Consider the following 19,577-nt stretch of genomic DNA (forward strand, 5'->3'; position numbering starts at 1 on the left):
ACTGATCCCCCACTAAACAGCTCTCTAACCCTCCCCCTCTGCCTTAATGGGCGCCCTCTTGGGTACTGGCAGTTGTCTGCCAGTACCCAGTTTAGTAAAAAATTTGCCTTTTTTTAAAAAAAATTTCCCTTTTCTGTAGTGTAGCTTCCCCCCCCCCCCAAGACCAACCCCCCATCCCTTCCAGATCCCTTAGCTGTTACTTTAAAACTTTCAAAACTTTTTTTTGTTGCTTTTTACAGCTTTATTTTTCTGCAGTGTAGCGGTTCCCTCCCGCTCCGTGCACGCGCCCCCCCCCCGTGCACGTGCACGCTCCCGCCGCCCCCCGTGCGCGCTCCCGACTGACCCGCCCCCGATCCCGCCCCCCTTCCCTCTACTCGGCACATCGATGGCCGCCCACCCGCCTCCCAGGCTTGCTCCCACCCACCAACGATACCGGCCACCGATGTGCGGTGCAGAGAGGGCCACAGAGTGGCTCTCTCTGCATCGGATGGCCATGGGGGGTTATTGCAGGATGCCTCCATATCGAGGCATCACTGCAATAACCGGAAAGCAGCTGGAAGGGAGCAGGATCGCTTCCAGCTGCTTTCCAGACCAAGGACGTACGCCACATGTCCTCGGTCATTAACTGTCTTTTTTTTGAGGACGTGTGGCGTACGTCCTTGGTCGTTAAGGGGTTAATGGAACGTTTTCAGGGAACTCTTCCCCTTCATCAGCACAACTGATGAGGGGGAAGAGTTCCCTGAAAACGTTCCATTAAAGAGATTGTTTGTCTTCACCTTAAAAAAGACCTGAGAGTGCATTTGTTCTTCAAGGAATACATATATTATATCCACACACACACATTATGTGAATTGTTAATCGTTTTGACTGCAGCATATGTTGCAGAGCTGTGACAATCTTACATGTATGTGGAACCCATGTGATCAGCAGCATTTCAATATAATGTTAAGGATCTTATTGTAATATTAAAAATAAGGTTGAAAGATTTACGTTTAAAAGACATAAAAATGCGCCTGTCAGCAAAGATGTTTCTAGTAAAGTTATTACTGTTTAAGTAATAGTTCTTACTGTGCACAGAGCATACTTACATATGCATTATGCACCTTTTATTCACACACTGTGCTTGCTCAAATAGACAATGGTAGTATATATTCATCAACACTGACGCGTATTGTTTCTTCCCCAACACAATATATTCTCTCTGAGCAGGTAGGGTATTTAAATGCAGGCGCATGGGGTACTTTTAGTTAAAGAATGTTTAAGTAAAAGTTTACTAAGACGTTTATTGCAAAAATGCTTCTATTTCCGCGTTTCTCAATTCTAGTCCTCCATTCTCGGTTACCTTGGGGTAAAGTGTGTTAGTAACCATAGTTACCAATCATCGTATTTCACCTGTGCTCTAGTTCAGATATCCTGAAAATATGGCCTGTTAGTGTGCCCTTACTGGAATTGAGAAACACTCATTCAGTTTTGTCTTTATGCTCCTTTAAGTAAAGTATTTGTGAAAAACGTATCCTTACCGAGTATGGTTACTGTTGCATTAGCAGATACCGAGCCAGCGCTGTTCTGGGCAGTACAGCTGTATATTCCCATATCTTCAATCTTAACATTCATAATGAAGAACAGGTCATCGTCCGGCATCACGTGCATGCGCCGCTCTCTGGCTGCGGGAAAGTCTGTTCCGCCATCCTTCTGCCAAGCAATTTCCGGGACAGGATGCCCTTCTGCTGCGCACTCCAGCTTTGCTAAGTAGCCTACCCGCACCGTGATATCTTGAGGGGTTTTCATAAATGATGGGAGAACTAAAATACAAAAGGACAAATATTCATTCAAAAGTGCCCAAGTTGTAAAAGATTAATAGACAAAAGCTGATATTTATTATTGAGCGGACTGGTGGCATCTGAGCTTTGAGAGTGTTGTAGTAATGAATTTCGCAGCCCTCGCACATCACAATTAGCTGCAAGAGCCGCAAACAAACATCAGTGCAGCTGGCAATATTTTAGTGATGGTGACGTTGAAATGCTATTACGCACATTAACTGGGGAGCGGCTCTGAAACAACTCATTTGAAATATTATATAGAAAAGATAAACTTCAGTCTCTTCAAAATCAAGAGCCTTGAGCTTTCCAACAGAAGAGTTTAGATAGATCAGTAAACACCATGAGATCTCTTTCATGTAATTGGCAAGAGTCCATGAGCTAGTGACATATGGGATATAGAATCCTACCAGGAGGGGCAAAGTTTCCCAAACCTAAAAATGCCTATAAATACTCCCCTCACCACACCCACAAATCAGTTTTACAAACTTTGCCTCCTATGGAGGAGGTGAAGTAAGTTTGTGCTTGATTTTTATGATTTCTTCTATGATAAGCGCTTCTAAGCATTCTGAAGCCCAATTCCTTTTCAGAGTACAGTGTTTGTCAGAGGGATGTGAAGAGAGCATCGCCTATTGATTTTATGGTTTCCCTCGCAGGAAATCTTTTCAAGGGTTCTCTGTTATCGTAGGGATTCATCTCCTACCTAACTTTTCAGATCGATGATATACTCTTATATACCATTACCTCTGCTGATAGTTTTCAGTACTGGTTTGGCTATCTGCTATACGTGGATGGGTGTCTTTGGGTAAGTATGTATCATTATTTAAGACACTCTCAGCTATGGTTTGGCGCTTTATGTATTAATATAAAGTTTTTAATATATATTTATTTTACTTATATTTGCCATGAGTCAGGTCTATGTGTATTTCCCTTTGCAGTCTGGCAGTTTCGTTATGGATTTCATGTTTTTGGAAGTTATTTCTTACCTGGGGTATAGTCTTTTCCAATTTGACTTGTTTTTTCTTTGAAAACTTGCGGGCAAATTAGGCTCGCGTGGGCGCAAAATGCTGTTTTTTTATTGCTTCATTCTTGGCGCAATTATTTTTTTTGCAGAAACGTGCGTCTGTAGTGATGCAAGTTCGTCATTTCCTGCGTCTTATTTGATGCCAGGTTGTTTGGCGCGAATTTGTGTTTGTTATGACGCAAGTTGCGTCATTTCCGAATGTTTGTTGGCGCTGAAAAAATTTCAACTTCCTTTTGCGTTGTGCGTCATACTTGGCGCCAAAAATTTTGTTTCATTTTACCCCACTTCCTATATGCTCCTTGCCTTCTTTATGCTCAGAGGGCTATGCTATTTGTTTTTTTGTCAATTTTAGCATTTGCATTTTTCCCCATTCCTGAAACTGCTATATGTGGAAATAAGATATTTCTGTTTAAATTTTATTTTTTCTTTTACATTTTACAAGATGTCTCAATCTGATCCTGTCTCAGAAGCTGCTGTAGGAACCATGCTGCCTGAACACAGTTCTACCAAAGCTAAGTGTATCTGTTGTAAGCTAGTGGAGATTATATCTCCAGCTGTAGTATGTAACAGTTGTCATGATAAGCTTTTGCATGCAGAAAAGGTTTCTATTAGTGCTGGTACAGTATCTGTTGTTCCTTCAACATCTAAAGTACATTATATCCCTGTTGATATGAAAAATTATATTGCTGATGCGATACAGAAGGCTATGGCTGCTATACAGCCTTCAAATAAATGTAAAAGGTCTTTTAAAACTTCTCATAATACTGATGAAATTTGTAATGACCGACAACATACTGACATATCCTCCTCTGATGAGGATCTCTCTGACTCAGAAGATCCTACTTCAGACATTGACACTGATAAATCACCTTATCTTTTAATGATTGAGTATAATAGTTCATTGTTAAAAGAAGTGTTGATAACTTTGGATATTGAGGAGTCTGGAACTCTTGATAATAAATCCAGTAAACAATTAAATTCTGCCTATAAACCTCCTGTGATTACTACTGAGGTTTTCCCTGTTCCTGATGCTATTTCGGATGCGATTGTTAAGGAATGGTCTAAGCTTGGTACTTTTGTGTTCCTTCTTCGAGGTTTAAAAAGTTGTATCCTTTGCCAGTGGCTAAATTAGAGTTTTGGGGAAAAGTCCCTAAGGTTGATGGGGCCATTTCTACTCTTGCTAAACGTACTACTATTCCTATGGAAGATAGTACCTCTTTTAAGGATCCTTTATATAGGAAAATTGAATCTTATGATATCTTAGGAAAGCTTATTTACATTCTGGCTATATTATCAGACCTGCCATTTCTATGGCTGATGTTGTGGCTGCATCAACTTTTTGGTTGGATAGCTTAGCACATAGGCAAAAAGATTTTGATTTGCATAGCATTGTTCGTTTGCTTCAACATGCTAATCATTTTATCTGTGATGCTATTTTTGATATTATCAAGATTGATGTTAAATCTATGTCTTTGGCTATTTTAAGCTAGAAGAGCTTTATGGCTCAAATCATGGAATGCTGACATGATATCTAAATCTAGGTTATTATCTCTGTCATTCCAGGGTAATAATTTGTTTGGTTCTTAGTTGGATTCTATTATTTCCACTATTACTGGGGGGAAAAGAGTTTCTTTGCCCCGAGATAAAAAGTCTAAGGGTAAATCTAAAGCTTCTAATCGGTTTCTTTCCTTTCGTCAGAATAGAGAACAGAAAACTACTCCTTCCCTTAAGGACTCTGGCTCCAATTGGAATCCATTTTCGAGTTGGAATAAATCCAAGCCTTATAAGAAACCAAAGCCAGCCCCCAAGTCTGCATGAAGGTGCGGCCCTCAATCCAGTTCTGCTGGTGGGGGAAGATTGAAATTATTTCAAGACATTTGGGCAGGTTCCGTTCAGAATCATTGGATTCAAGGCTGTTTTGCATACTTCATTTAAATTTCTTCCTAAGGTTGTGAATTCTAACAACATTAGTAGGGAATTTCTTGTTCCTTCCTTGTGTCCTAATCCTAAGAATACTCTTGAAAGATCTTTACATTCTTTGGATGTTGTAGGAGCTTTGAAATATTATGTCAAAGCTACTAAAGATTTCAGGAAGACTTCTAGTCTATTTGTTGTTTTTTTCTGGTCCTAGGAAAGGTCAGAAAGCCTCTGCCATTTCTTTGGCATCTTGGTTAAAGCTTTTGATTTACAAGGCTTATTTGGAGGCGGGATGGTCTCTGCCTCAGAGAATTACAGCTCATTCTACTAGATCAGTCGCCACTTCTTGTGCTTTTAAAAATGAAGCTTCGGTTGATCAGATTTGCAAAGCAGCAACTTGGTCTTCTTTGCATACATTTACTAAACTTTACCATTTTGATGTCTTCTGAATCAGTCTTTTGTAGAAAAGTTCTTCAGGCAGCTGTCTCATTTTGATTCTTCTGCTTATGATTTAATTTTTTTCCTTGAAATTTATGTGAAATTTATGAGAGAGAGACTTATTTTTAGTGGATTTAATTTTTTCAGCAGAAATAGCTGTTTTTATTTTGTCCCTCCCTTTCTAGTGACTCTTCCATGGTCTTCCACATCTTGGGTATTTCTATCCCATACGTCACTAGCCCATGGACTCTTGCTAATTACATGAAAGAAAACAATTTATGTAAGAACGTATTTGATAAATTAATTTCTTTCATATTGGCAAGAGTCCATGAGGCCCACCCTTTTTATGTTGGTTATGATTTTTGTATAAAAGCACAATTATATTTCCAGTTCCTCTTTTTGAATGCTTTTTTACTCCTTATTTTATCACCCCACTACTTGGCTATTAGTTAAACTGAGTTGTGGATGTCGTGAGGGGTTTATTTATAGGCATTCTGAGGTTTGGGAAACTTTGCCCCTCCTGGTAGGAATGTATAACCCATACGTCACTAGCTCATTGACTCTTGCCAATATGAAAGAAATGAATTTATCAGGTAAGTTCTTACATAAATTATGTTTTTCATATAAATGTTTAGTTATGTACAGTAGATGCATTAGACTTTTACTATTTATGGTCTTCCTTTTCATTTAGCTCTGAAATATATTTTTTTATATAATTCTCAGACCTGGAAAAGTACACTGCTGATTCTCTAGGCATTTGGTGATTGGAATTTGGCTACTAAAAATAATTGTGTGAAAAAGGATGTTAATTTGGTTTAAAAATGTTTAAACTTGGTTGATATTTTATTCTATAGCAACACTACAGAAATGTCTTAAGGGCCTGATTCTCTAAACAGATAACAGCCCTTAGATGCAGACTTGTGAAGAAGAGGTCATGCTGGAACATGAAGATAAAAAAACACTCAGTATATTGGGTTAATCCAAGTGTACATGCACAGGTCACAGTCAATGTATGCCTGACGCGTTTTGCGCATGTGTACATGCGCTTCTTCGGAGGCTGATGAGAATCTAACATTGCTGCCCTTAGATGGGCAGATCTTACTCAGTTCTATGGAAAAGGGGCTGAACCTGCATGTCCTGCAGCTGTCTACCATAGAAAGTAATCAAGCTCTCTGGAATGTGACATCTCACAGGGAACAGCGAGTGTAACAGGGAGAACCTGCACCATTAACAAATTTTATGAAGCAAATACAAATCAAAACATGAGAAAATCAAGAATCCCAGCCAATGAGTCTTAGAATAAAGAAGTTTTTATTCTTCAACAAAGGATATGTTCCAGTGTGATCTTTCACACTATGCAATTATAACAAACATAGGGGAAACATCTGATGTAAGTTCATTCAGATCCACAAATTCCTTGAGAAAGGGGCGGAGTCCCGAAACGCGCGTCGGAACGGTCAGACGCCACCACTGAGACCTGTCTATCCTGCTGTCCGAGCCACAGAAATTGTTTATGATATATGCTTACTCAATATGTGAGGTGAGACTAGAGTTCTGCATTGGAGGGTCCTAATAACCACACTGAAGATATACGGCGAGGACTGAGTCTCACGGTATCACCTGGAAAGTATACATACACTGAAGGAGGTGACACTGTTATCCATGTATTTTCTTTGATTCGAACAAGCCAAAGGCTACAAGCTTCCATGAGGGTATGAGATACTCGCAGCTTTTGTAGAAGCTAATTTGGGCCATATTGCATCCTCGTTTCAGTAAGGAACCACACATATGGTGTAGTATAGGATACTGTGAGTGAAGTTTTGAGAGAGTGTGTGTTTGGGCCGAAATTACGTTTACAGCTCCCCACTATACGTTATGTGGCCAGAAGCAGGGCAGGTTGGAGGGACATTTGAACCGTAACATTGACACAGCTACAAGATATGTCATTGAGGTCTCTGTAGGAATTTACCTACTATGGATTACAAATGCTGTAACATGTTGTGTTTCCTGTGACTGTTCTAATATATTGGCAACAAGTTATTTGCTTATGATTTCAAGTGACCACACACTGTTACAGTTGGAGTACTCGCAACATAACGAGACATTCTTGTTCTATATAATATTATAGAGTTACGGATCTAGCGGACACTCTTTGATGGTTCCAATATTAATAGAGTCCTAGTTTGGTGGTGTCTGTTCACACTCCCTGGGACGCCACTTTTTGTATTACTATTATTTTTTGATTTTTACTTTTTATATTTTGTGCTGAGTGTTGGATACGAATGTGTTTGGTGGATGGGGTATGTGTGGATCTGAATGAACTTACATCAGATGTTTCCCCTATGTTTGTTATAATTGCATAGTGTGAAAGATCACACTGGAACATATCCTTTGTTGAAGAATAAAAACTTCTTTATTCTAAGACTCATTGGCTGGGATTCTTGATTTTCTCATTATTATATAGTCTGGGACCGGACTTTATCCCGTGCCTGAGCATATTATCTAAAAATTGGGTGGTGCGGTCACATCATATTTTCACAAATCAAAACATGCTTTAACTTGAATTAGCTTCTAGTTTCACATATACATCTTTTTCTATTACATGTAGTGCAATAAGCACATGGTGTATTTTGGGACAAACTTGCCAGCTTTCATATAATGAGACAAACAGCGAAACCTGCTATCCGTTATCAAATTTGCTTAATTCTTTGGTATCCTTTGTTGAAAAGCATACCTACATAAGCTCAGGAGCAGCAATGTACTACTGGGAGCTAGCTGCTGATTGGTGGCTGTACATATATGCCTCGTGTCATTGGCTCGCCCAAAGTGTTCAGTTAGCTCCCAGTGCACTGCTGCACCTCATGATACAATAGAAAAATAAAAATACCCTTTGAATTTGTTCTGTTTGGTACAATTTTAACTGAAGTATTTTGAAATAACATTGTACAACAAATACAATAGTTACTGTGTGCATTCCTTGGTATTTTAAGCAGGGCTTTTCCATATAATTTAAAATTGCATTTTGCAGCTTACTTTGAATACCAATTTTTATTTGTACTGCAATTATTACTGTATACCTTAAAGGGACAGTACACATCAATTTCCATATAGCTGCATGTAATAGACACTATTAGAGAAGAATACACGCAGATACTGATCTATAAATCCAGTATAAAACTGTTTAAAAACTTACTTAGAAGCTCCCAGTTTAGCACTGTTGACGAGGTTAGGCTGGGAAAACAGTAAGAGCAGACACCCCCCCCCCCCCTTTCCCCTGAATATGAAAAGACCAATTACACGTACAGGAGCCTGTAAACAGGGGTATACATCTGACACGGTGGGGCTTGGTTAGGGGTCTGAAAATAAGCCCAATGTTATTAAAAACTAAGCAAAACTATAAATTGTTACATAAACACTACCAGATGGGCTGTATAAATGTATCAGCTACAAAACATGTATACAAAGAAAAATCTAATGTGCAATGTGCCTTTAATTTCATACATATTATTTAGCATTATATAGTAAAGTATTTGTCATCTCAATGTAAAATCTGCCCTTCTAGAATCCTGTGATTGATCTCATAGCACGGATGGATCTTATTTTGTTATAATCTCACTTGGGAGAACAATCCTCTCCTACTGTCTGTGTAACGATAGCGTGTGGGAAATAATTAACCATTGCTTTGCCAGTGTGTTCAGTTAGAAACCATTGGAAAACTGCTACATTGTATTCAGGGTAACAGAAAACATTGACAGTCACTCACCGTTCACAGTAAGTTCAGCTTTGTCAGAGTAAGTGGAACCAAAATGGTTGGTGATGATGCACTGGTACCGCCCCTCGTGCGTAAATGTCACACTACGCAGGTGCAGAATTGTAGTGTACTCTGTCACTTCGCCTTCGTTTTCTATTACATTAGAAAAGTTCTCCACCTCAGCGTTATGTAGCAATTCACTGTCCTTTTTCCATGCGATGACCATAGGGGTGTTACTGCTGCTGGCAGCTGAGCAGGTGAAGCTGATATCGCTGCCAACAACCGCCATTGTGTTATTGGGCTGGGCAATTATTTGCGGTTTAGGGAAATCATCTAAGTGAACAAAAGAAATAAAGACTCGTGTACTGTTGTTTTTATATTATCAGCTGCTTAAAAGAACATCAAGTAACATCTTGTGTCTGGTACATTCATTGCCTATCTAAACTCTGGGTATTTCTGTTCTAAATAAAACCTTTTTTTATTCTTATGGAGGTTTCCCCCAATAGAGTTGACAGAGGTGTCCCCCAATAGAGCTGATAGAGGTGTCCCCAAATAGAGCTGATAGGTGTCCCCCAATAGAGCTGATAGTGGTGTCCCCAATAGAGCTGATAGTGGTGTCCCCCAATAGAGCTGATAGTGGTGCCCCCAAAAGAGCTGATAGTGGTGTCCCCCAATAAAGCTGATAGTGGTGCCCCCAAAAGAGCTGATAGAGGTGTCCCTAAGGATGAGTTGGGCACAGAAATCCGCTTCCCGTTAGTGTTAAAATCAAATCAAGAAGCTTTTTCTATTTATTGCACAGAAGATATATTTTTTTTGGAAAGTCCCTTTTAAGTGATATTAAACTGAACCTTGATTTCTCCATAAAATATTTAATTAAATTAACTAACAATCTCCTTTTTTTTTTTATTATTTTGCCTTAATTTATTTTACTACCACCAGAAACGTCATCTCACAGGATTCAGAACCCTGAGCCTACAGCATGGTGCACAGTAACAGCTTGATCAGCGCAGGAGCTAATGCTCATCTCCTTTCTGCTAAAAACAAAGGCTACTACTCAATACTCATCTTACTTGACCTCTCTGCTGCCTTTGACACTGTTGACCATCCCCTTCTCCTACGGACTCTCAGCTCTCTTGGTCTGTGTGACACTGCCCTCTCCTGGATTCACTCTTATCTCTCTAACAGATCCTTCTCTGTCTATTTTGCTGGTGACTCCTCCTCTCTTTTGCCTCTGTCTGTTGGAGTACCTCAAGGCTCTGTCCTGGGTCCTCTACTCTTCTCTATTTATACTTCTTCACTGGGTAAACTTATCAACAGCTATGGTTTCAGCTATCACCTCTATGCTGATTATACCCAGATCTACCTATCCACCCCTGAACTCTGTCCTCCTGTCAATTCTCACATCAGCGACTGCTTATCTGGCACTTCCTCCTGGATGGCCTCTCATCACCTGAAAATAAACATGTCCAAGACCGAACTACTTCTAATTCCCCCCTCTAACCCTACTCCAGTTTCTAATTTTTCTATCACTGTTGGCGGCACCACTATCTCCCCATCACCCCAAGTCCGCTGCCTTGGAGTCACGCTTGACTCAAATCTGTCCTTCATTCCCCACACCCAACTGCTCTCTTCATTCTGCCGCAACCACCTACGCAATATCTCCAAAATTCGTCCGTTTCTGAGCGCTGAGACTACTAAACAGCTAATCCACTCCCTGGTAATTTCCCGACTTGACTACTGTAACAACTTACTAACTGGCCTCCCTCCCTCCCGCCTCTCTCCCCTCCAATCCATCCTACATGCATCTGCTAGGCTAATCCACCTCTCCCGACGCTTGGTATCCACTGCACTCTTCTGTGAGTCCCTTCACTGGCTCCCCATTCACAGCAGAATTAAATTAAAAATTCTCCCCCTGACCTACAAAGCCCTCACCAATGCAGCCCCCCCTACCTGTCCTCACTCATCAACAAATATACACCAACCCGCCCCCTAAGATCCAACAATGACCTGCTCCTTGCGTCCTCTACTATCACCTCCTCTCATGCTAGACTACAGGACTTCTCTCATGCGGCACCAACCCTCTGGAACGCACTTCCTCAAGCTGTCGGACTTGCCCCTAACCTCTCCTCCTTTAAACGTTCCCTAAAGACCTTTTTGTTCAGGGAAGCCTATCACCCGACTCATTAACAAATGAATTTCACTTACCTAACAGTTGCCCTCATCTAACTCCTCACTAATATCATTCTCACCTTTGCAGTCCCCACCTCCTGTTTCCCATTCTCCTACCCATCTAGACTGTAAGTTCCCACGGGAATAGGTCCCTCAATTCCCCCTGTATTTGTCTGTACCCTGTATTTTTGTCTGTATCCTGTATGTGTCTGTAAAAGTTTGTCTTTTATTGTATTGTTTCTCCGTTGTACTTTTATCCTTGTACACATGGGCAGCGCTGTGGAATCTGCTGGCGCTTTATAAATAAAGAATAATAATAATCTGTCCTTAAAGGAGCAGTAAATACAGTAGACTTGCATAATGAAAAAGTGCATGATAAAAAGACAATGCAATAGAACTTAGTCTGAACCTCAAATGAGTAGTAGATTTTTTTTTCTGACAAATTTCAGTTATGTCTATTTCCTCTCCCTCTGTATCATGTGATAGCAATCAGCCAATCACATATGCATATACGTATATTTTGTGAATTCTTGCACATGCTCAGTAGGAGCTGGTGACTCAAAAAGTGTAAATATAAAAAGACTGTGCACATTTAAATAAATTGGAAAGTTGCTGCTCTATCTGAATCATGACAGTTTAATTTTTACTTGAGTGTCCCTTTAACTGGCCACGCAAGGAAGATATGAAAAACAATTTGCAAGGGTTATGTCCCTGGATTGCAAAACAAGGTAAATGTTTAAAAAATATTTTATATGCAGATTTTTTTTAGATCCACAGAGGTCCAGGAATTGTAGCTAATCGGAGGCAAGATGTAAATAAGCATGTGAGGTGCTTTAAGCAATCACTGTGTAGCATTAGAAGGGTCATAAATTGCAGCATATAATAATGATGCAGGATGCGATTCTAACATCTCTTGAGGGGAGAGGAACAGACAAAAAAAAACACAACAAATGTGCACTCCATAGTTATAGTATAATACTTTATTAAAAGCTCTCCGGGTGATTTCATTTTCTGATTAATGTTGGTTTATCTCTAGCAAATCCACTGGAATTTACAGGAATAATGAGACATGTGGTGACACAGATGAGTAATTAGAAAGCCAGTAACTATTCTGGAGTTATGTAAAGAAAATAAACAGATTTACAAGTCAGGCACCTTTATAATAAGAACCTAATATAATTAGGCTCAGTCACCAAGCACAAGTTTATGTTAAACTATCTGTTTAATGTGGAGAATAACTGTATATAGCGCTGTCCAGTAAGGGTGGAACTCATTTGCAGCTATGTGTTAACCAGCTGGTCGCTGGAGGAAATAAAGACAATACTCCTATAGTCAGGTGATTAGGAAAATGAGCAAAGAGATAAAAACCAACAAAGTGAGGGTGGAGGGAGGGAACACTGGCTTAAAGGGACAGTGTGCTGTAAAATTGGTTTCCCTTTAATGTGTTTCAGATGACTCATTTCAACTGCAGAGTTTAAAATGTATGGGAAATTGCTCCTTTAGGTATATTTTTGTATATGAATTAGCTGTTTCTGCTAATTGAAACCACAACCCAATTAAATGGTCTGAGCTTGTCAGCAAAGGGGACCTAATTATTTACACAAAGTCCTTATCTTATTTCTCACTCTTTACTCAAAAGACCAATACATAGAGAGAACAATGAAAAATTTACATTTTAGTACCGCTCTCTCTTCCCACAGTGGGAGAATGATTTCTTCTAAACCTATTTTTATTTATTTTAAACAGCTTTCCAATTTAAAGGGACAGTTAACACCACAATTTTTGTTGTTTTAAAAGATAGATAATCCCTTAATTACCAATTCCCCAGTTTTGCATAACAAACACAGTTATAATTATACACGTTTTACCTCTGTAATAACCTTGTACCTAAGCCTCAGCAGACTGCCCCCTTATTTCAGTTATTTTAACAGACTTGCATTTTAGCCAATCAGAGCTGACTCCATGATAAATTCACGTGCATGAGCTCAATGTTATCTATATGAAACACATGAACTAACACCCTCTAGTGGTGAAAAACTATCAAAATGCATTTAGATTTAGAGGCGGCCTTCAAGATCTAAGAAATTAGCATATGAACCTCCTAGGTTTAGCTTTCAACTAAGAATACCAAAAGAACAAAGCAAAATTGGTGATAAAAGTAAATTGGAAAGTTGTTTAAAATTACATGCCCTATTTGAAGCATGAAAGTTAATTAATACAGGAATAGGGTCAGGTCTGCAGGGGTGGGCATTAATACAGGAATAAGGTCAGGTCTGCAGGGGTGGGCATTAATACAGGAATAGGGTCAGGTCTCCAGGGGTGGGCATTAATACAGGAATAGTGTCAGGTCTGCAGGGTGGAAGGCACTGATACAGCAATAGGGGCATGTCTGCAAAGGGGACATTAATACAGGAATAGGGTCAGGTCTGCAAGGGTGGGCATTAATACAGGAATAGGGTCAGGTCTGCAGGGGTGGGCATTAATACAGGAATAGGGTCAGGTCTGCAAGGGTGGGCATTAATACAGGAATAGGGTCAGGTCTGCAGGGGTGGGCATTAATACAGGAATAGGGTCAGGTCTGCAGGGGTGGGCATTAATACAGGAATAGGGTCAGGTTTGCAGGGGTGGGCATTAATACAGATATAGGGTCAGGTCTGCAGGGGTAAGCATTAATATAGGAATAGGGTCAGGTCTGCGGGGGTGGGCATTAATACATGAATAGGGTCAGGTCTACAGGGGTGGGCATTAATACAGGAATAGGGTCAGGTTTGCAGCGGTGGGCATTAATACATGAATAGGGTCAGGTCTGCAGCGGTGGGCATTAATACAGGAATAGGGTCAGGTCTACAGGGGTGGGCATTAATACAGGAATAGGGTCAGGTCTACAGGGGTGGGCATTAATACAGGAATAGGGTCAAGTCTGCGGGGGTAGGCATTAATACAGGAATAGGGTCGGGCATTAATACAGGAATAGGGTCAGGTCTACAGGGGTGGGCATTAATACAGGAATAGGGTCAGGTTTGCAGCGGTGGGCATTAATACAGGAATAGGGTCAGGTCTACAGGGGTGGGCATTAATACAGGAATAGGGTCAGGTCTGCGGGGGTAGGCATTAATACAGGAATAGGGTCGGGCATTAATACAGGAATAGGGTCAGGTCTGCAGGGGTGAGCATTAATATAGGAATAGTGTCAGGTCTGCAGCGGTGGGCATTAATACATGAATAGGGTCAGGTCTGCAGGGGTGAGCATTAATATAGGAATAGTGTCAGGTCTGCAGCGGTGGGCATTAATACATGAATAGGGTCAGGTCTACAGGGGTGGGCATTAATACAGGAATAGGGTCAGGTCTATAGGTTTTTTTCCTGTTCCTTACCGCATACAAAGCTTTCTGCCAGCACGCTAAACATATTCTGGCCTTTCAAAGACTCTGGATATATGCATGTGGCTTTCACCTCCGACTGCAAATTCCTACTGGACAACCATTCCGGAAACCACTTGAGATGACAGTCACACAACAAGTTGTCACTATTGAGGTGGCTAAAAAAATAAAATAATACAAATTAATTACAATATAAATTCCCTCCATAACCCCTATTTCTTTCATGTAATTAGCAAGAGTCCATGAGCTAGTGACGTATGGGATATACATTCCTTCCAGGAGGGGCAAAGTTTCCCAAACCTCAAAATGCCTATAAATACACCCCGCACCACACCCACAATTCAGTTTTACAAACTTTGCCTCCGATGGAGGTGGTGAAGTAAGTTTGTGCTAGATTCTACGTTGATATGCGCTCCGCAGCAGGTTGGAGCCCGGTTTTCCTCTCAGCGTGCAGTGAATGTCAGAGGGATGTGAGGAGAGTATTGCCTATTTGAATGCAGTGATCTCCTTCTACGGGGTCTATTTCATAGGTTCTCTGTTATCGGTCGTAGAGATTCATCTCTTACCTCCCTTTTCAGATCGACGATATACTCTTATATATACTGGGGTAAGTAAATCTTATTTTCTGTGACACTCTAAGCTATGGTTGGGCACTTTGTTTATAAAGTTCTAAATATATGTATTCAAACATTTATTTGCCTTGACTCAGAATGTTCAACTTTCCTTATTTTTCAGACAGTCAGTTTCATATTTGGGATAATGCATTTGAATTAATCATTTTTTTCTTACCTTCAAAAATTTGACACTTTTTTCCCTGTGGGCTGTTAGGCTCGCGGGGGCTGAAAATGCTTCATTTTATTGCGTCATTCTTGGCGCTGACTTTTTGGCGCAAAAATTCTTTTCCGTTTCCGGCGTCATACGTGTCGCCGGAAGTTGCGTAATTTTTTTGACGTTATTTTGCGCCAAAGATGTCGGAGTTCCGGATGTGGCGTCATTTTGGCGCCAAAAGCATTTAGGCGCCAAATAATGTGGGCGTCTGATTTGGCGCTAAAAAATATGGGCGTCGCTTTTATCTCCACATTATTTAAGTCTCATTTTTTATTGCTTCTGGTTGCTAGAAGCTTGTTCTTGGCATTCTTTCCCATTCCTGAAACTGTCATTTAAGGAATTTGATCAATTTTGCTTTATATGTTGTTTTTTCTCTTACATATTGCAAGATGTCTCACGTTGCATCTGAGTCAGAAGATACTACAGGAAAATCGCGGTCTAGTGCTGGATCTACCAAAGCTAAGTGTATCTGCTGTAAATTTTTGGTAGCTATTCCTCCGGCTGTTGTTTGTATTGATTGTCATGACAAACTTGTTAATGCAGATAATATTTCCTTTAGTAAAGTACCATTGCCTGTTGCAGTTCCTTCAACATCTAAGGTGCAGAATGTTCCTGATAATATAAGAGATTTTGTTTCTGAATCCATAAAGAAGGCTATGTCTGTTATTTCTCCTTCTAGTAAACGTAAAAAATCTTTTAAAACTTCTCTCCCTACAGATGAATTTTTAAATGAACATCATCATTCTGATTCTGATGACTCTTCTGGTTCAGAGGATTCTGTCTCAGAGGTTGATGCTGATAAATCTTCATATTTATTTAAAATGGAATTTATTCGTTCTTTACTTAAAGAAGTACTTATTGCTTTAGAAATAGAGGATTCTGGTCCTCTTGATACTAATTCTAAACGTTTGGATAAGGTATTTAAAGCTCCTGTGGTTATTCCAGAAGTTTTCCTGTTCCTAATGCTATTTCTGCAGTAATTTCCAAAGAATGGGATAAATTGGGTAATTCATTTACTCCTTCTAAACGTTTTAAGCAATTATATCCTGTGCCGTCTGACAGATTAGAATTTTGGGACAAAATCCCTAAAGTTGATGGGGCTATTTCTACCCTTGCTAAACGTACTACTATTCCTACGTCAGATGGTACTTCGTTTAAGGATCCTTTAGATAGGAAAATTGAATCCTTTCTAAGAAAAGCTTATCTGTGTTCAGGTAATCTTCTTAGACCTGCTATATCTTTGGCTGATGTTGCTGCAGCTTCAACTTTTTGGTTGGAAACTTTAGCGCAACAAGTAACACATCATGATTCTCATGATATTATTATTCTTCTTCAGCATGCTAATAATTTTATCTGTGATGCCATTTTTGATATTATCAGAGTTGATGTCAGGTTTATGTCTCTAGCTATTTTAGCTAGAAGAGCTTTATGGCTTAAAACTTGGAATGCTGATATGGCTTCTAAATCAACTCTACTTTCTATTTCTTTCCAGGGTAACAAATTATTTGGTTCTCAGTTGGATTCTATTATTTCAACTGTTACTGGTGGGAAAGGAACTTTTTTACCACAGGATAAAAAATCTAAAGGTAAAAACAGGGCTAATAATCGTTTTCGTTCCTTTCGTTTCAACAAAGAACAAAAGCCTGATCCTTCATCCTCAGGAGCAGTTTCAGTTTGGAAACCATCTCCAGTCTGGAATAAATCCAAGCCAGCTAGAAAGGCAAAGCCTGCTTCTAAGTCCACATGAAGGTGCGGCCCTCATTCCAGCTCAGCTGGTAGGGGGCAGGTTACGTTTTTTCAAGGAAATTTGGATCAATTCTGTTCACAATCCTTGGATTCAGAACATTGTTTCAGAAGGTTACAGAATTGGTTTCAAGATGAGACCTCCTGCAAAGAGATTTTTTCTTTCCCGTGTCCCAGTAAATCCAGTAAAAGCTCAAGCATTTCTGAATTGTGTTTCAGATCTAGAGTTGACTGGAGTAATTATGCCAGTTCCAGTTCCGGAACAGGGGATGGGGTTTTATTCAAATCTCTTCATTGTACCAAAGAAGGAGAAATCCTTCAGACCAGTTCTGGATCTAAAAATATTGAATCGTTATGTAAGGATACCAACGTTCAAGATGGTAACTGTAAGGACTATCTTGCCTTTTGTTCAGCAAGGGAATTATATGTCCACAATAGATTTACAGGATGCATATCTGCATATTCCGATTCATCCAGATCATTATCAGTTCCTGAGATTCTCTTTTCTGGACAAGCATTACCAGTTTGTGGCTCTGCCGTTTGGCCTAGCTACAGCTCCAAGAATTTTTACAAAGGTTCTCGGTGCCCTTCTGTCTGTAATCAGAGAACAGGGTATTGTGGTATTTCCTTATTTGGACGATATCTTGGTACTTGCTCAGTCTTTACATTTAGCAGAATCTCATACAAATCGACTTGTGTTGTTTCTTCAAGATCATGATTGGAGGATCAATTTACCAAAAAGTTCATTGATTCCTCAGACAAGGGTAACCTTTCTGGGTTTCCAGATGGATTCAGTGTCCATGACTCTGTCTTTAACAGACAAGAGACGTCTAAAATTAATTACAGCTTGTCGAAACCTTCAGTCACAATCATTCCCTTCGGTAGCCTTATGCATGGAAATTCTAGGTCTTATGACTGCTGCATCGGACGCGATCCCCTTTGCTCGTTTTCACATGCAACCTCTTCAGCTCTGTATGTTGAATCAATGGTGCAAGGATTACACAAAGATATCTCAATTAATATTTTTAAAACCGATTGTTCGACACTCTCTAACGTGGTGGACAGATCACCATCGTTTAATTCAGGGGGCTTCTTTTGTGCTTCCGACCTGGACTGTAATTTCAACAGATGCAAGTCTCACAGGTTGGGGAGCTGTGTGGGGATCTCTGACGGCACAAGGAGTTTGGGAATCTCAGGAGGTGAGATTACCGATCAATATTTTGGAACTCCGTGCAATTTTCAGAGCTCTTCAGTTTTGGCCTCTTCTGAAGAGAGAATCGTTCATTTGTTTTCAGACAGACAATGTCACAACTGTGGCATATATCAATCATCAAGGAGGGACTCACAGTCCTCTAGCTATGAAAGAAGTATCTCGAATTTTGGTTTGGGCGGAATCCAGCTCCTGTCTACTCTCTGCGGTTCATATCCCAGGTATAGACAATTGGGAAGCGGATTATCTCGGTCGCCAAACGTTGCATCCGGGCGAATGGTCTCTTCACCCAGAGGTATTTCTTCAGATTGTTCAAATGTGGGAACTTCCAGAAATAGATCTGATGGCGTCTCATCTAAACAAGAAACTTCCCAGGTATCTGTCCAGATCCCGGGATCCTCAGGCGGAGGCAGTGGATGCATTATCACTTCCTTGGAAGTATCATCCTGCCTATATCTTTCCGCCTCTAGTTCTTCTTCCAAGAGTAATCTCCAAGATTCTGAAGGAATGCTCGTTTGTTCTGCTGGTAGCTCCAGCATGGCCTCACAGGTTTTGGTATGCAGATCTTGTCCGGATGGCCTCTTGCCAACCGTGGACTCTTCCGTTAAGACCAGACCTTCTGTCTCAAGGTCCTTTTTTCCATCAGGATCTGAAATCCTTAAATTTAAAGGTATGGAGATTGAACGCTTGATTCTTGGTCACAGAGGTTTCTCTGACTCTGTGGTTAATACTATGTTACAGGCTCGTAAATCTGTAACTAGAGAGATATATTATAGAGTCTGGAAGACTTATATTTCTTGGTGTCTTTCTCATCATTTTTCTTGGCATTCTTTTAGAATACCGAGAGTATTACAGTTTCTTCAGGATGGTTTAGATAAGGGTTTGTCTGCAAGTTCCTTGAAAGGACAAATCTCTGCTCTTTCTGTTCTTTTTCACAGAAAGATTGCTATTCTTCCTGATATTCATTGTTTTGTACAAGCTTTGGTTCGTATAAAGCCTGTCATTAAGTAAATTTCTCCTCCTTGGAGTTTGAATTTGGTTCTGGGGGCGCTTCAAGCTCCTCCATTTGAACCTATGCATTCATTGGACATTAAATTACTTTCTTGGAAAGTTTTGTTCCTTTTGGCCATCTCTTCTGCCAGAAGAGTTTCTGAATTATCTGCTCTTTCTTGTGAGTCTCCTTTTCTGATTTTTCATCAGGATAAGGCGGTGTTGCGAACTTCATTTAAATTTTTACCTAAAGTTGTGAATTCCAACAACATTAGTAGAGAAATTGTGGTTCCTTCATTATGTCCTAATC

The 19,577-nt window shown here is 40.1% G+C and overlaps 1 protein-coding gene across 1 annotated transcript in view; it reads right to left on the reverse strand.

The window, feature by feature from the left end:
- The window catches only part of LRIG1 (leucine rich repeats and immunoglobulin like domains 1), a 283,023-nt gene that overhangs the window by 24,063 nt on the left and 239,383 nt on the right, over positions 1 to 19,577 (reverse strand). Inside the window, exons 12-14 of the mRNA XM_053720689.1 lie at positions 14,491 to 14,654; positions 8,960 to 9,280; positions 1,521 to 1,802 (exon numbers count right to left, since the gene is read on the reverse strand). Coding sequence (XP_053576664.1) covers positions 1,521 to 1,802; positions 8,960 to 9,280; positions 14,491 to 14,654 — 767 coding nt within the window. The remainder of the gene's footprint in view (positions 1 to 1,520; positions 1,803 to 8,959; positions 9,281 to 14,490; positions 14,655 to 19,577) is intronic.

This window comes from Bombina bombina, chromosome 7, assembly GCF_027579735.1.
Source record: "Bombina bombina isolate aBomBom1 chromosome 7, aBomBom1.pri, whole genome shotgun sequence".
In the NCBI taxonomy this organism is placed as follows: Eukaryota; Metazoa; Chordata; class Amphibia; order Anura; family Bombinatoridae; genus Bombina; species Bombina bombina.